General features: G+C 42.3%; 1 protein-coding gene across 2 annotated transcripts in view; it reads right to left on the bottom strand.

The window, feature by feature from the left end:
- The window catches only part of USP13 (ubiquitin specific peptidase 13), a 138,621-nt gene that overhangs the window by 27,787 nt on the left and 97,041 nt on the right, over nt 1-13,793 (bottom strand). For both annotated transcript variants that reach the window (XM_036757748.1, XM_036757747.1), the window contains 5 exons: nt 10,640-10,765; nt 9,289-9,442; nt 8,686-8,860; nt 3,623-3,711; nt 898-1,020 (listed from right to left, as the gene is read on the bottom strand). In XM_036757748.1, the coding sequence (XP_036613643.1) occupies nt 898-1,020; nt 3,623-3,711; nt 8,686-8,860; nt 9,289-9,442; nt 10,640-10,765 (667 nt within the window). The remainder of the gene's footprint in view (nt 1-897; nt 1,021-3,622; nt 3,712-8,685; nt 8,861-9,288; nt 9,443-10,639; nt 10,766-13,793) is intronic.

The following is a 13,793-nucleotide window of genomic DNA, read 5'->3' as shown; positions in this document are numbered from 1 at the left end:
CCTTGCCTTAGACTATAGCCCCAGGATTATATCAAGTGGAAGTAGAGGGAAAATGACAAAGACAATGGCAAATCCTCTGCTCTCAAAGAACTTATGTGCTTCTGTAAATGAAGGTAACCAACACAAATGAAGGCTTTTTATGTTTGTTGTTTGTTTTTGAGACTGGCATAAGACTATCTCACCTGGTCTGGCTATGTGGCAGCCACCTGCAGACCCTGCCCTGCTCTGCTTCTGCTCTGTGCTGGTCAGTGCTCCCCCCACCAATACATACACACATACACATAACGAACACACACACACACACACACACACACACTCTCTCTCTCTCTCTCTCTTCTCTGTGTGTGTGCGTTTGTGTGTCTCTCTGTCTCTGTCTCTCTGTCTCTGTCTCTCTCAGTGTGTCTCTCTCTGTCTCTCTGTCTCTGTCTCTCTATGTCTCTCTGTCTCTGTCTTTCTCTGTCTCTCTCTCCGTCTGTCTCTCTCTCTCTCTCTCTCTCTCTCTCTCTCTCTCTCTCTCTCTCTCTCTCTCTCTCTCTCTCTCCAGGGACTCACCATAATAATGCCAGACTTAGTGAGGACACTTGATTGGCTTACTGGAATGCCACTCAGACCTCCCAAACTCAAGCAATTCCCCAGCCTCAGCCTCCTCCAGTTCCCAGTGCTACAGGACTCCACCACAACCAACTGAAGGACTATTTTTTTTGGCTAATATGTTACTAGCAGCTTATCTTGCCCACCCATCGCCACATCTGCATCTTCTCTTCCCTTACCTATCTCTCATATTTCCTTCTACGTACAAATCATGACCCTACCCTAAGCAAGCTGCCAGGGAACCAGAGACATCTGATGTAAGGTAAGAGGGGAGGGAAAGAACACCTTCCTGGTCGTGGGAAGTACCTTTAGGGTCATCAGGAATGACTATTGGAGGAGCAATGTCTGGAAGCTCTTCCTCTCCGGGCTGTAATCCTGTGGCTCTGAGATGATTGATATCAAGGAGGTCTGGCATGTCAATGGAAACATCTGTAAAAGAAAAAGGACCATTCACTTAGGGATTTCCCCAAGGCCCTCATCCACCCCTAGCGTGAAGCGAGCATCCTCAACTCAGCATGCATATTGACTAGTTGTAGCTTATGGGGTCATAGATTTACAGATTCAGAGCGGGGAAGGACTTTAGAGGTCAATCTTCTCCCAACACCCCACCACCACTTAACAGGACTTGAGGTTCAGAAAAGTTAAGTGACTTGCCCAGGATCCCACAGCTAGAAAGTGTCTGGGGCAGGATTCAAACTCATGACCTCCCCACCACCACCAAATGTCTTTGTCTTTTAGATATGGAATCTTTCAAAAATGAATCCCAGTTTTCAAAGTTCTCAAATCAGTTGTTATTGCAGTGGTTAACACAAACATATCAGTTTTCTAAACCACCACTATTTCCTCTTTCACTTTTCCCCCAAGGAGGGGAGGAGGGAGATCACAGGATCATAGATATGGCACCAGGATGGAACTTTGAGGTGATCTAGTCCAACCCTTCCATTTAAAAGATGCAAAAACTGAGGTTTGGAGAAAACACATGATCCCTTCTGTTTGTGGGTTGGATGGGATAACCATTGATAGGTCCCTTCCAACTCTCCAATTCCATGACTTGCCCTAAGTTACACCAGTAGCAAGTGGCAACAAGATTTGAATCTAGGCTATCTTATTCCAAACCCAGCACTCTTTCCACTGAGCCATAGTCTTCTGGACGGCTCTGTCATTTCATCAATGTGGGGAATTCCCAGTATAAAAACTCCTTCCACCAATCCAGATCAGCTGTTAATCCACACATAACCTATAGCCTTAGAAAGAGACTTGAACACTAAAGGACTTGCCCACAGCCACCCAGTTAGTATGTGTGAGTGGCAGGGTTCAAAGCCAGCTCTTCCTGACTCTATAGCTGGTCCTTTAGCCCACTAGGACACACTGCTTTTCATTATTTAACCTATTAAGTTACAGTATGAAAAATACTTGGCTTTAAATTTTAGAGCAAGACTGATCTCTTGAGTAGTAAAAACAAAAAAATAAAACCTTAGAGATAGAGGGTTTCTCCACTCAAATCTTCCAACTGTGGTATGGAGCTGACCCTGGTTTCCCAATGGCTCTGGCAAGGTGTACCAAGCCAGAAAGGTATCAAGGATGGACCTAGTGAGACTAGATGCTTCTGTTCCAGCTTAGCTAATTTGGAGAACAGCCCAACTACCAGATTAGCCAGCAGGTAATGAGTTTTTTCCATCCAGAGAAACTCCCAGAGACTAACTCTGGAGGCAGCAAAAGGTGCTAACCTGCATCGGTTGAGTAACAACAGCAATAAAACCACAGATTCGTGAAATAAATATGTGTCCTGCTTAATCTTGTGTATGGGCTACAGAAGGGGAAAAAATTAGGTAAAATAATGTTACATGGGGTCATAAGAACCATGGGAACAACTAGAGTGATTTGCATATCATGGCAACTAACCAAACATTACAGCAGAGTTTAATGGTGTTCTGGTGGGATTTTGTTAGAATATGGCATTACCAAGAGGATCACAAAATGATGCTGGCCAGGGCAAAGTTAAGTGGGATGTTGTTTACCTGGTATTGAAGACTAATATTTTGATGCTAAATGCCTAAACACTGCTCTCAATTCTAACTTCCAAGGGAAGTGAAGGCAACTCTAAGGAAAAACAAAAATTTATGGCCAAACATCCAAAATGCCTACCACCCTTGTTCTTTCTCCCTCAGAAATGAAGGAAAGGAAAAGAAAAAAAAAGACCTGGAATTGATGCCTATCTGTATTCTCTGTGTGTATGGGCTGTGATTTCACCAGCAAGAGGAACTCTCCCTGCCAATACAGATCATAAACCACCTATGACTTAGGAGATCATAGAATTAATTTAGTAAGATCATAACTGGACATCTAAACAGGACCTTGAAGGTAACTGAGTCCAACTCCTTCAGTTTACAGATGAAGAAACTGAGGCATAGGAAAGATAGGTGACTTGTCCAGGGTTACACAGCTATTAATGTCTGAGTCAGGATTTGAACCCAGGCCTTCCTTACAATTCTGGGGAAGTGAGGAGGAAGAGGGCAATAGGTAAACATGTAAACAGATAAACATGTAAGCCTAAGAAATACAATGGATTGAACTAGGCTAACTTCTCTCCTGGTAAAATTCAAAGGTAGAGAAGAAGTTAGACCAGAGACTGCAGTTTCTATTTTCTATGGGGGCTTCCTTTTTTTCCACTCCTCAGACCAGTCATTCCACAAAATAGAAATAGAGCAAAACATTCAGGACAAATGTTTAACATTCATTTCACATGCATGCATGCACATGCGCATGCGCACGCACAAACACACACACACACACACATACACACACACTATCTCTCTCTCTCTCTATCTCTCTCTCTCTCTCTCTCACACACACACACACACACTTTGCTTAAAAAGGGAAGGAAGAAAATATAATCCAAAGAATTCCATGGAGCCAATTCCTCCAGCTGGGGCACACCACGTCTCCCCACCCAAGCTGCTCAGGCTCATTCATGCGCCATGTTTCAAAACCAACATTTCAAGCAAAAGAATGCAAAAAAAAAAATACCTACCAAACTTTTTGGGAACCCAGTCAAGACCAAAAGTGAACTTCTTTATCTGTACTACCAAGTACTCAGGGAATGAGGCAAAGCGAGACGTTCTGGGAAACACAAGTGAATTAGATCAATGACATAAGGCAACAAGAATCATGAACACGACCTCTGAAGCTGCCCAGACTTGATGGGAGCCATGGCCAAAAGGCCCAGTGACTGGCCTGAACCAAGTACATCCATGAGAAGGAAGAGGAGACCATACACACACACACACACACACACACACACACACACACACACACCCCTACACTTTCTATTATCTGTCTGCCTCTCTGGCACAAACCTTGAGGCTATGTCCTAACCAGCCTAGAGGTGATGTCCCCTCAGTTTGATGCCTTCAGATTTAAAAAAAAAAGAGTATTAAATCAATCACCTACTATGTGCCAGGCAATACATGCTAGGGAGACAGAAAGTCAAAAGGAAAACTGTCCCTGCCCTCTACGAGCTGACATTCTAGCTGTTCCAGCATATGTGGCATCGGGTATTTCTGCCATATACTCTCAAGGTGAGAAGTGGGATTGACAGTGGATAGAAAGCTGACCTTGGAATCAAGACAGCCTCATGCTGATCCTGACCAGGTCCAGTCCCAATCCAGTCCCCACCTCTCCTTTCCATGATAATTCACACTTCTACAGTGTTTTAAAATTTATAAAGCACTTCTCCAAGAGCAGCTCTGTTATAGGATTATATAGTTATTGCCCCCATTTCAGAGATGAGGAAACTGAGATGAAAAGAGGTGACCCACTCAAGAATTCCAAAATCCTAGGACCCTAAATCTGGCCCTGGAAAGGCCTCTGAAGCCCCTCTGGTCCAGCTCCCTTATATTACACCACCAGAGAAATTGTGCAACTTGTTCAAAGTAAGGAACAGAGAGAGAATCAGAACCTAGGTTCTCTGAAGTCCTAAACAAATGTCTGTCCGTTGTACATGCTACCTTTCTGTGAACCTCAGAGTCAGACTTGAAACCGAATCTTCTAACTCAAAATACAATGAACCTTTCACCATATCATGAAGCATATCTGGCCTGAATACATTTTTTGGAGGCAATCACAGTTAAGTGACTTATCCACAGTCACACAGCTAGTAAGAATCTAAGGCCAGATTTGAACTCAGTTCCTCCTGACTCCAGGGTGAGTGCTCTATCCACTGCACCACCTGGCTGCTCCCCCCCCCTTTTTCTGAATACATTTTTTATATTCCCATAGTAACATCCTGTTGAGAAAGAAGCAACAAATACAGAAAAATCAAGCATCCCACTCCAAACCACTATTTGTGGTCACTCAGGTTCCTGTCTGTCCTTTTCTCTTTTCTCCTCATTCCTTGTATAGTTTTTAAATTTCTGCTAATTCTGCTAATTAAAGGCCATCATCTAAGTCTAAGTGACCATACATTATTTCCTCTGAAGGAGCCTTCCTCACCTCTCATTATCCTCCATGCCTCCAGTCTCTCTCCTCCTCAATCCATTGACCACACAGCCACCAAACAAATATTCCTAAAACACAAGAAGGCCTGATGATCACAAAGAGTCAATGGCTCACTATTGCCTCTGGGATAAAAAATAAAAATGCCTCCTGCTGATATTTAAAGCCCTTCAGAGTCTGCCTCCAATCTATCTTTCAAGGTTAACTCAACATTTCTCCTTCCTTGGACACTCTACATTACAGTCAAACTGAGCATCTGGCTCTTTACCATAAAGGAAATTCTATCTCCTATCTCCGTGCTACTAAGTGTGAGCTGTCCTCCCTAGCCTACAATGATCTCCGGCCTCAGCTGTGCATCTTGGAATCCCTGGATCCCTTCGAGGTTCAAGCTCTACTTCTTACACAAGGCCTTTCCCGATCGAAGGAAATAATATTTGTAAAGCACTTATCAGAATGCCTGGCACATAGTAAGTGTTTAATAAATGCTTATTCAGCCTGCCCACCCCCAAAATTACTTGGTATACACTTGCTATATTTTTTGCATTCTCATGTGGACAGTAGAATGTAAGCTTCATGAGGGCAAGGGCTACTGCCCCTTTGTCTTATATCCCCAGAGCTCAGCACAGAGATTAGCATCTAGTAGGCACTTAAAAATCACCACTGACCTTTGAACAATCATAAAACTTACTCTCTACATAAATAGAAAAGTCCAAATAGGACACTATGCACTTTGGTGTGGAGTTCTGCATCCAAACCCCACTTTCATGTGAATATAAGCTCTTTGCGGGAAGGAATGGTTTCATATTTGCCTTTGAATCCCCAGAGCTTAGTACAGCACCTGACACACAGATGGTGCTTAATCAATGTTTTCTGATTGATATGACCATAGGCTAGTCATTTAACCTCATTCAGCCTCAGTTTCCTGACCTGTAAAATGAAGAAAATATTCGCCCTGTCCTTCTCACTGGGTTCTTGTGAAGAAAGCACTTTGCAAATTGTAAACTGCTAAGAAAATAGGAACTCTTCTAATTTAGTGTGAAAGTTGGTATAAGAGGGGTTATGGCAGCTGTCGTCCAAGGGCTTATTACTGGAAAGTATGAGGACCTCATTATAACACTGTTTCCCCTAATGCACGGCTGCCTGGTGACCCGGACCCTGAGAAGATGTCAGCAATAGGCCACTGCATTAAACAACCACCTACTTCGCTGAATTTGAGGACTTTGTCCTCAAAATGGAGCCTTGTTCTCAAGTCTTTTCCTCCACCTCCTCTGGGAAGCTGTGTTGGGTGGGTTGGGGCTAGGGAAGGAAGGAGGTTGGCAACTCTAAGGAGGAGGATAACCAACCTGCGACATCAGAGCCACCCCACTGCTTACACTGCCATCGTGAGATCCTCATAAACTGACCCAAGGCTGCCCTCTGCCTCAATTCAGATGGAGTTATAAATAATGGTGCAAAACACTCTGGACAAATCATGCTGAAGTAGGCATTGGAGAGGCAGTGAGACAAAAAAATCAGGACTTTGCATTGGGCATGGGTATGAGAAAGAACATTGGATTTGGAGACAGAAGACCTGCATTTAAGCCCTGGCTTTGCCATTAACATGCAAGCCTCTTCACAACCTGGGCCTCAGTTTCCTCATCTGTAGGCTCTGTGACTGATATGTCAATGTGAGCTGTTACTTCTTTAAAATGTTTCTGGGGATAAGACTGTTATTTAGGGCAAGGACCCACTGGTGAGGGACTCTTCCAACTGATGCAGGGCAGCCCCTTCTTCACAAAAGATAGACATCCAGAGTTGCTTTGGGACCTGAAAGGTTAAATAATGTGCCAAGGGTCACACAGCTGGGATTTGTCTGAGCTGTTATTTATGAACTTCCCAGCAAAGTTGTAAAAAATAATTCTTAAAATAATACTTTAAACCTTGACCCCACAGAATTGTTAACTATTATCAACATTCTCATCATCATGCTCAGTGTTATCAGCTCCTGTTATCAGCAATGATCATTTGCTTCTTTGATTAGTATCCCTAACACCGATATAGTAAACCTTAAGTTGGCTGATTGGTATATGTTGTTGTTCGGTCATTTCAGTCATATCCAGCTGTTCATGACCTCATTTGGGGTTTCCTTGACAAAGACACTGGAGTGGTTTGCTATTTCCTTCTCCGGCTCATTAAGAGATGAAGAAACTGAGGCAAACAAGATTAAGCGACTTGCCCACAGTCACATTGCTATTAAGTGTCTGAGGCCAGATTTGAATTCAGGTCTTCCTAACATGAGGCCCAGTGCCCTAGTCACTGAGTCACCAGCTGCTGACTAGCATATAGCAAACATATAATAAATGTCTACTGACGATTGATATAAATGATGTGACCCTGGTCACAGTCACGTCATTTAACCATGTAATTGACTCAATTTCCCCAATCTCCCCAAGGAGAGTCATAATGACTACCCATTTTGTAAGGATGATTTAGTAAACTATATGTGACAAAGTACATATGCAAGTTCTGGGAAAGGGGAAGATTCACCATTGACCTATTATTAACTCTACCTAGCCTTCAAAATTTCGAAAATAAATGCTTTTTCTCATCTGGTTTCATAAAATCACAGAATGTCAGAGCCGGTTTACAGAGCAGTCCCCTAACAGCAAATCCTCTCATCTAATTCTTCCATTTTCGTTTGAGGAAGGTGAGCCCCAAGAAAAGGGAGAGGTATCTCCAAAGAAGAAGTGATGAATATTATCCCTTATGTGAAAGGAAACAAAGTCAAATTCACGAATCATAAAATACCATTCCGAATCAAGTGGGGTCTAATGACCATGAACTGCCCACAAATTCCAGAAGTCTACAGTGTTGACTCTTCTATCCTAAAAGCAGCAGTTTGTTTGATTAACTGGCGAAAGTTGTCTACATTGGGGTTTGCTAGATAGACAAAGCTTCAGGTAAGTGCTTTACTCTAGGCCAGGCACTGTGCTGGGGATACAAACAGAAACAAACAAAAGAGTCACTGCCCTCAGGACCTTACATTTTAATAGTAGAGAATTGTCGCTTGTTAACTTAACAAAGAGATGAACTGGGTATTTTCCCTGAAGCTAATTTTTAGGATTTTCTCCTTATGTTATAATGTAAAATCAAAGTCTAATCCTCTGTTATAAAGAATGGCTCTCTGGTAGGGTGGAGGGGAGCAATACAGGAAGAAGTTTAGGGGATTAAAAAAGATAACAATATAAATTAACTTTTAAAATATTTCTGCTTACTATTAATATATTCTACTTATTATTATTATTATTGCAGGTGCCTTGCAGGCTGGGTTCAAAATGAAATAATGACAGAATGGACATTCAGTGCTTTTAGTCATTGTGATAAATACATCAATATCTCAGGACTGAAGCATTTGATTTGGTAGAGAGCTTCTAACAATAATTGAAGGAAATGCCAGCTTTCACTTAGGAATTAGTGAAAATAAAAATCACAGACCCACCTCCACCCCCATTCAATCTATGCACACACCCCAGGTAAGAACCTCTGCTTTACACACACACACACACACACACACACACACACACACACACACACGTGTATATCCACATTCCATACACTTACTTCACACCGGCAGACTTTGCTTGTAGAGCGCTGCTCCAGAAATCTTCCACATTATCCGGTTCAGAGAAGGCTTGAAGGCAGGCGCTAAAAGGAATCCTGGCTCGGACCAGTTCTGGGAGGGGTCTTCTGGATGTTTCCGCTTCTCTTCTTGTCAACTCGTAGGCAATCAGCTCATCTGAGCGGGGAGGAAAGACAGCCAAGATCAAATGAGCAACCTTAGAAACGGCCGTTGTCGGCTCCTCCAGTGAAGGAGAACCTTCATTCAGAATCCTAATTACTTTTAGAATCATTTGGCAAAAGTACATGGAGATTTGGGGGATTTTCTTGCCAGATTAAGGGGGCAGATTTATCGGTTGAAATGCATCCTCCAAGCAGCCTCCTGGAGGCTGAGCATTGTTTTGTTTTGTTTTGTTTTTAATACACCTTTGTATCATCAGGACCTAGCACAAAGCCTCCCACGTGGTAGATTTTAGAGTTTTTTCTTGTAAGGATGCAAGTAAATGATCTCTATTCTAGGGATGCGCGCACGTGTATGTTTGTGTTTTTGTTTGTGTGTGTGCGTGTGTGCACGCATACCCGGGCCTGTCTTTATGTCTGTCTTACCCTTGTTGGTTGCCGCCTCCATGGCCACCGGCAACTGCATCAAATAGTCGACCCTCTCGGTGTAGCGCACTTTCCTGGACTGACAGCACTGAATCCGTTCTTCCACCACAAACCGGAAAACGTCGCTTGGATTTTCAGAGCCAATTCGGTTCCTCTGGGGAATGGATTAGATCAAGTTCATGCATTCAAATATCAGCAGACTAATAATAGAGACAGTGGCGGCACAACAGATGGAAAGCTGAACTCTGAGTCAAGAAGAACCAAGCTCAGATTCGTAACCTGGCCCTTCCTACCTTTCCAATCTTTTTCTATCTTACTCCCCTCCACGGGATTCTACAGTCCAGGGACACCGGCCTCCCTGCTGTTCCCCAGACAAGACGCTCCATTTCCGATTCCAGGCATTTTCACTGGCTGCAACCCATGCCTAGAATCTTCTCCCTCCTCACCTCCCAATCTCCTGGCTTCCCCGACTTCCTTCAATTAATAGCTAAAATCCCCTTTTATAAGAAGCCTTTTCTGCCCTTAATGCTAATACCTTCCCTCTAAGATTACTTCCAATTTATCCTGTATATAACTTCTTCGTACAAAGTTTATTTGCGTATTATCTCTCTCACACACACACCTACACACACACTGTCTCTTTCTCTCTCTTTCTCTCTCTCTCTCTCTCTCTCTCTCTCTCTCTCTCTCTCTCTCTCTCTCTCTCTCTCTATTAGATTATGAGCTCCTTGAGGACAGAAACTGATTTTGCCTTTCTTTGTATCCCCAGCTCTTAGTATAGTGTCTGGCACATAGTAAGTGCTTAATAAATGCTTTTTCATTGATTCATTATTGGTTGGGAGGAGGGGGAGAAAGGGGAAATAGGACACCATTCCTAAGGAGCCTGTAGTCTGGTTAGAGTAATGGAACACTTTTAATTCAATTAAGTATATAATTCAGTTTTTATTTACTTTCAATTCAACAAGTATTTAAGCACCTACTATGTGCTGGGCACTGGGGAATACAAAGACCAAAACTCAACAGTCCCTTCTCTCAAGGAACTTATATTCTATTGGGCAACAATATTGTAAAACACAAATTAATATAGTACAAATGAGAAATAAGCAGATCAGAAAGTCACAATCGGTCAAATGGGGTAGGTCAGAGAAGGTGAAAATTTTAAACCAGGTTTCAAAAAGGCTAAGATTTTGGGATTGGGCAGGCAGAGCAGAATGAGCTGAGCATTCCCAGCCTACTGTGCAGAAACGGGGTGAGCTAGTTTTTAAAAACTCATCTTAGCATTTTTAGAATAAGAATATTCACTCTTAATTGAAAAAATTGTAATTTTTTTTTCTAAAGAGAGATTACTTACCTCTACTAGATTTACCAGGTGCAAGAAAAACTCTTGAGCATCCTGCTGTCTGTTGGAGGAGAATTCAGGGTGGCTCTTGCTGACAAAGGCTTTGAACATGCATGGGGAGATCCCATTCTGCTGAGGCTGATGGGTAAAAATGTTTGCAGAGACAGACAAGTGACATCAGGAAAACTGACCATCTCTGGATGAGGTAAGTTACTAAGAAACAAGAAGGAATCTGCAGCTTCTGAGATTTCTGACCATGTCCCTCCTCAACTGGTTCCTCCCTTGGCAGTCCCAACCACTCTGCCCCTCAATGAGCTTGTCACCCTAGGAATGACTCTGTTATTTTACTTTTCTTTATTTTTCTTGTCTTTTGTGTGTGTTTTCATGACTAATATGAAAATATGTTTTGCATGGCTGCACATGTATAAATTTTATCAAACTTCTTTCCTCTCAATGATGGGGGAAGGGAGAGAATTTGGAAAGAAGAGAAATTGCAGAGAGAAGTAGAATAGAAATTGTAAAAAAAAAAAAGTTAAAAATGTTTTTATATATAATTGGGAAAAATAAAATATTAGCATTTGAGAGAAAAAAGAACTGCTGTATTGATTGGTTTAAGCTCCTCAACTGACAGTCAGCACATACTTCCTGATGTTTATTTAATTTTTCCTGTGTCCATTTCCTCTCTTCCAAGATAGACACTCCATTCATTCATTCATTCTACAAACCAATAAATGTGGTAAGGCACTGAGTCAGGCACTGGAGATATATACATACATGCACACATACATATATACACATATATACACACACCTATGTATATATGTGTATATACATATGTATGCCTATGTGTCTGTACATATACATGTGTATATATACATATGTGTGTATATATGTGTGCATACATCCATACCCAGACATTACCAACATTTCACTGTTAGATTTATTAGTGCTTTTAAAGTTCTCTGAACCTGTGAGGTAAGAAATTGCAGGTATTATCATCCTCATTTTACTGAAGAGGGAACTGAGGAACAGAGAATTAAGGGGACTACCCAGGATCATGTAATTGGCAGGAGTTGGGAGGCAGGATTTGATTGGTCTTCCTGACTATAAGTCTAAGAACAAATACCAGACTCCAGTCTGCCTCTTCTTTTCTCAATAATACAGTGGCAATAGGAAGAGATAAGTATTTCCCTCCCATCTTTTGAATGGGGAAAAGATACAAGCATAATCATCACTCTTTTCATTCAAAGACAAAGTGAATGGCAATGTCATTTCTCCAAAAACATGATTCAGCAGTGTCTCTTACATGCGGCTATCATCACCCTAAAATGGTCACAGAATTCAGTTCTTCTGTAATATTCAGTCATAATCAGTCCTATTCCTGCAGCATGGCGTCAGTAGAATAGACCCACATGAGTGCAGGAGAAAGTTATAATGGAAACCCTGCTGGCTTGGAATCACGACGTTTGACTCTGGAGTCTGAGGTTAACAAATTAACATTCATTTCCATTACCCACACTCTATCTCTAGTCTTTCCTCCCTTCGCTCCCCACAGAGAAGTATTTCCTCTCCCATTACACTCATTTTTTTCCCCTGTTCTCTGAAGAGCTGTTCATTGTTTTAAAGTGATATGTGCAGTTTCTTAGGGGGAAAAAGGTCATGTATACGTTCTTAAAACATAATATATGCAAACACAGGACCTTAATCTTAGTAATAATGATAATAATGGCACTTATGTAAGTGCCTTAAGGTTTCCAAAGCTCTTTACAATTATCATTTTATTTTATCCTCACAACAACCCTGAGAGGTAGGTGCTGTTATCATCACCATTTTACTATTAAAGAAACTGAGGCAGAGAAAAGTTAAGTGATTAAGACTTGTCCAGGGTCAGATACAGTGTCTGAGGCAGGATTTGAACTCAAATCTTCTTGACTTCAGGTCTAGTACTCTCTATTAAGGACCTTGCTTAGTCTTCACAATCAATAACCTCTTTTAACTCACCCTGAGATACGCCAGGGTTTAAGTTTTTCTATAAGCTGGATTTGTGGGCCATTGATGCTTCTGTGTTATCAGAAGATCAACCAAGCAGCAAACATGCCTGGCTCTGTCCTGAACACTCATCCCTTCTCCCTCTTTCCTAGCACACCTGGTTAGCTCACCGTGCTCAATGATCATTTCAATGCAGATAATGCCCAGATCTATAGTCCCACACCATCAGATACCCATTGGATGTATCCTAGACAGCCCATACTTGACAAATGTAAAAAAAGAATTCATTATCTTTCTCCCAAAATCCTCCTCTCTTCTTGACATCCTTAATACTGTTGAAGGCTCAGGCACCCAGTTTCACAAACCCTAGTATCATCTTGACCCCTCACTCCTTTTTTACTGGTGTTTTCTTCTGTTTATTTTTTGAATCTTACTTCCTAAAATGTAAGGGCCAACATCTGTGCACCTCTAGAAGGATGAGTCAGGCCTTCCTTGGTCCTGATCAGTATTATCTGGGGTCAGGGTAAACAGTACGATGTTCTTCAAGGGACTCAGGAACAGACCCAGGAGAGAGCAAAGAGCTTGGACTATAGACATATTATAGTGTGCTCTCCTCATTGCCCTCTGGGTCTGAGACCCCCAGGCTTCTGACTTCTAGTTATGGTGACCGTGACACTGTTGTAGGCTCTAGGTATCATTGGCTAGACCTTGATCCAGATTCCCCTCTCCCTGCTCATGGTACATGGCTTCAGACTCCACACTTCCCTGGTTTCCCCTGTATCTGGAAGGTGGAAGCTTTCAGGTAACTTGGCTTTTCTGTCTAGACCCCTCCCCAGGGCCTGAAGCTTTCTTGCAGTTTCTTCATGCAGACCTGTGCTGGCAACATGCATTTAATGGTAGTTTTGCTGTGGCTTGAATGATTATCACTTGGTCTGGGGCTATTTTTCCAACTGTGAAAGAGTGATGTGAGACAGTTGGGCTGTTTCCACTCACTCCACTGTCTCATTCTCATTCATCCCATATATCCAATCCATGGCCTTATCTCGACATTTTTACCTTTGTGACATGTTTTGTATATGTCCCGTTCTCTCCATCCACTCACAACCACTGCTCTAGTGCAAACCCTCATCACCTCTCCCTTGGACCATGGCAATAGCCTTCTGGTTGGTCTCCCAGC

Source organism: Trichosurus vulpecula, chromosome 4, assembly GCF_011100635.1.
Source record: "Trichosurus vulpecula isolate mTriVul1 chromosome 4, mTriVul1.pri, whole genome shotgun sequence".
NCBI lineage: Eukaryota > Metazoa > Chordata > Mammalia > Diprotodontia > Phalangeridae > Trichosurus > Trichosurus vulpecula.
The sequence above is the reverse complement of the archived record's forward strand: the minus strand, read 5'-3'. Positions and strand labels throughout refer to the sequence as shown.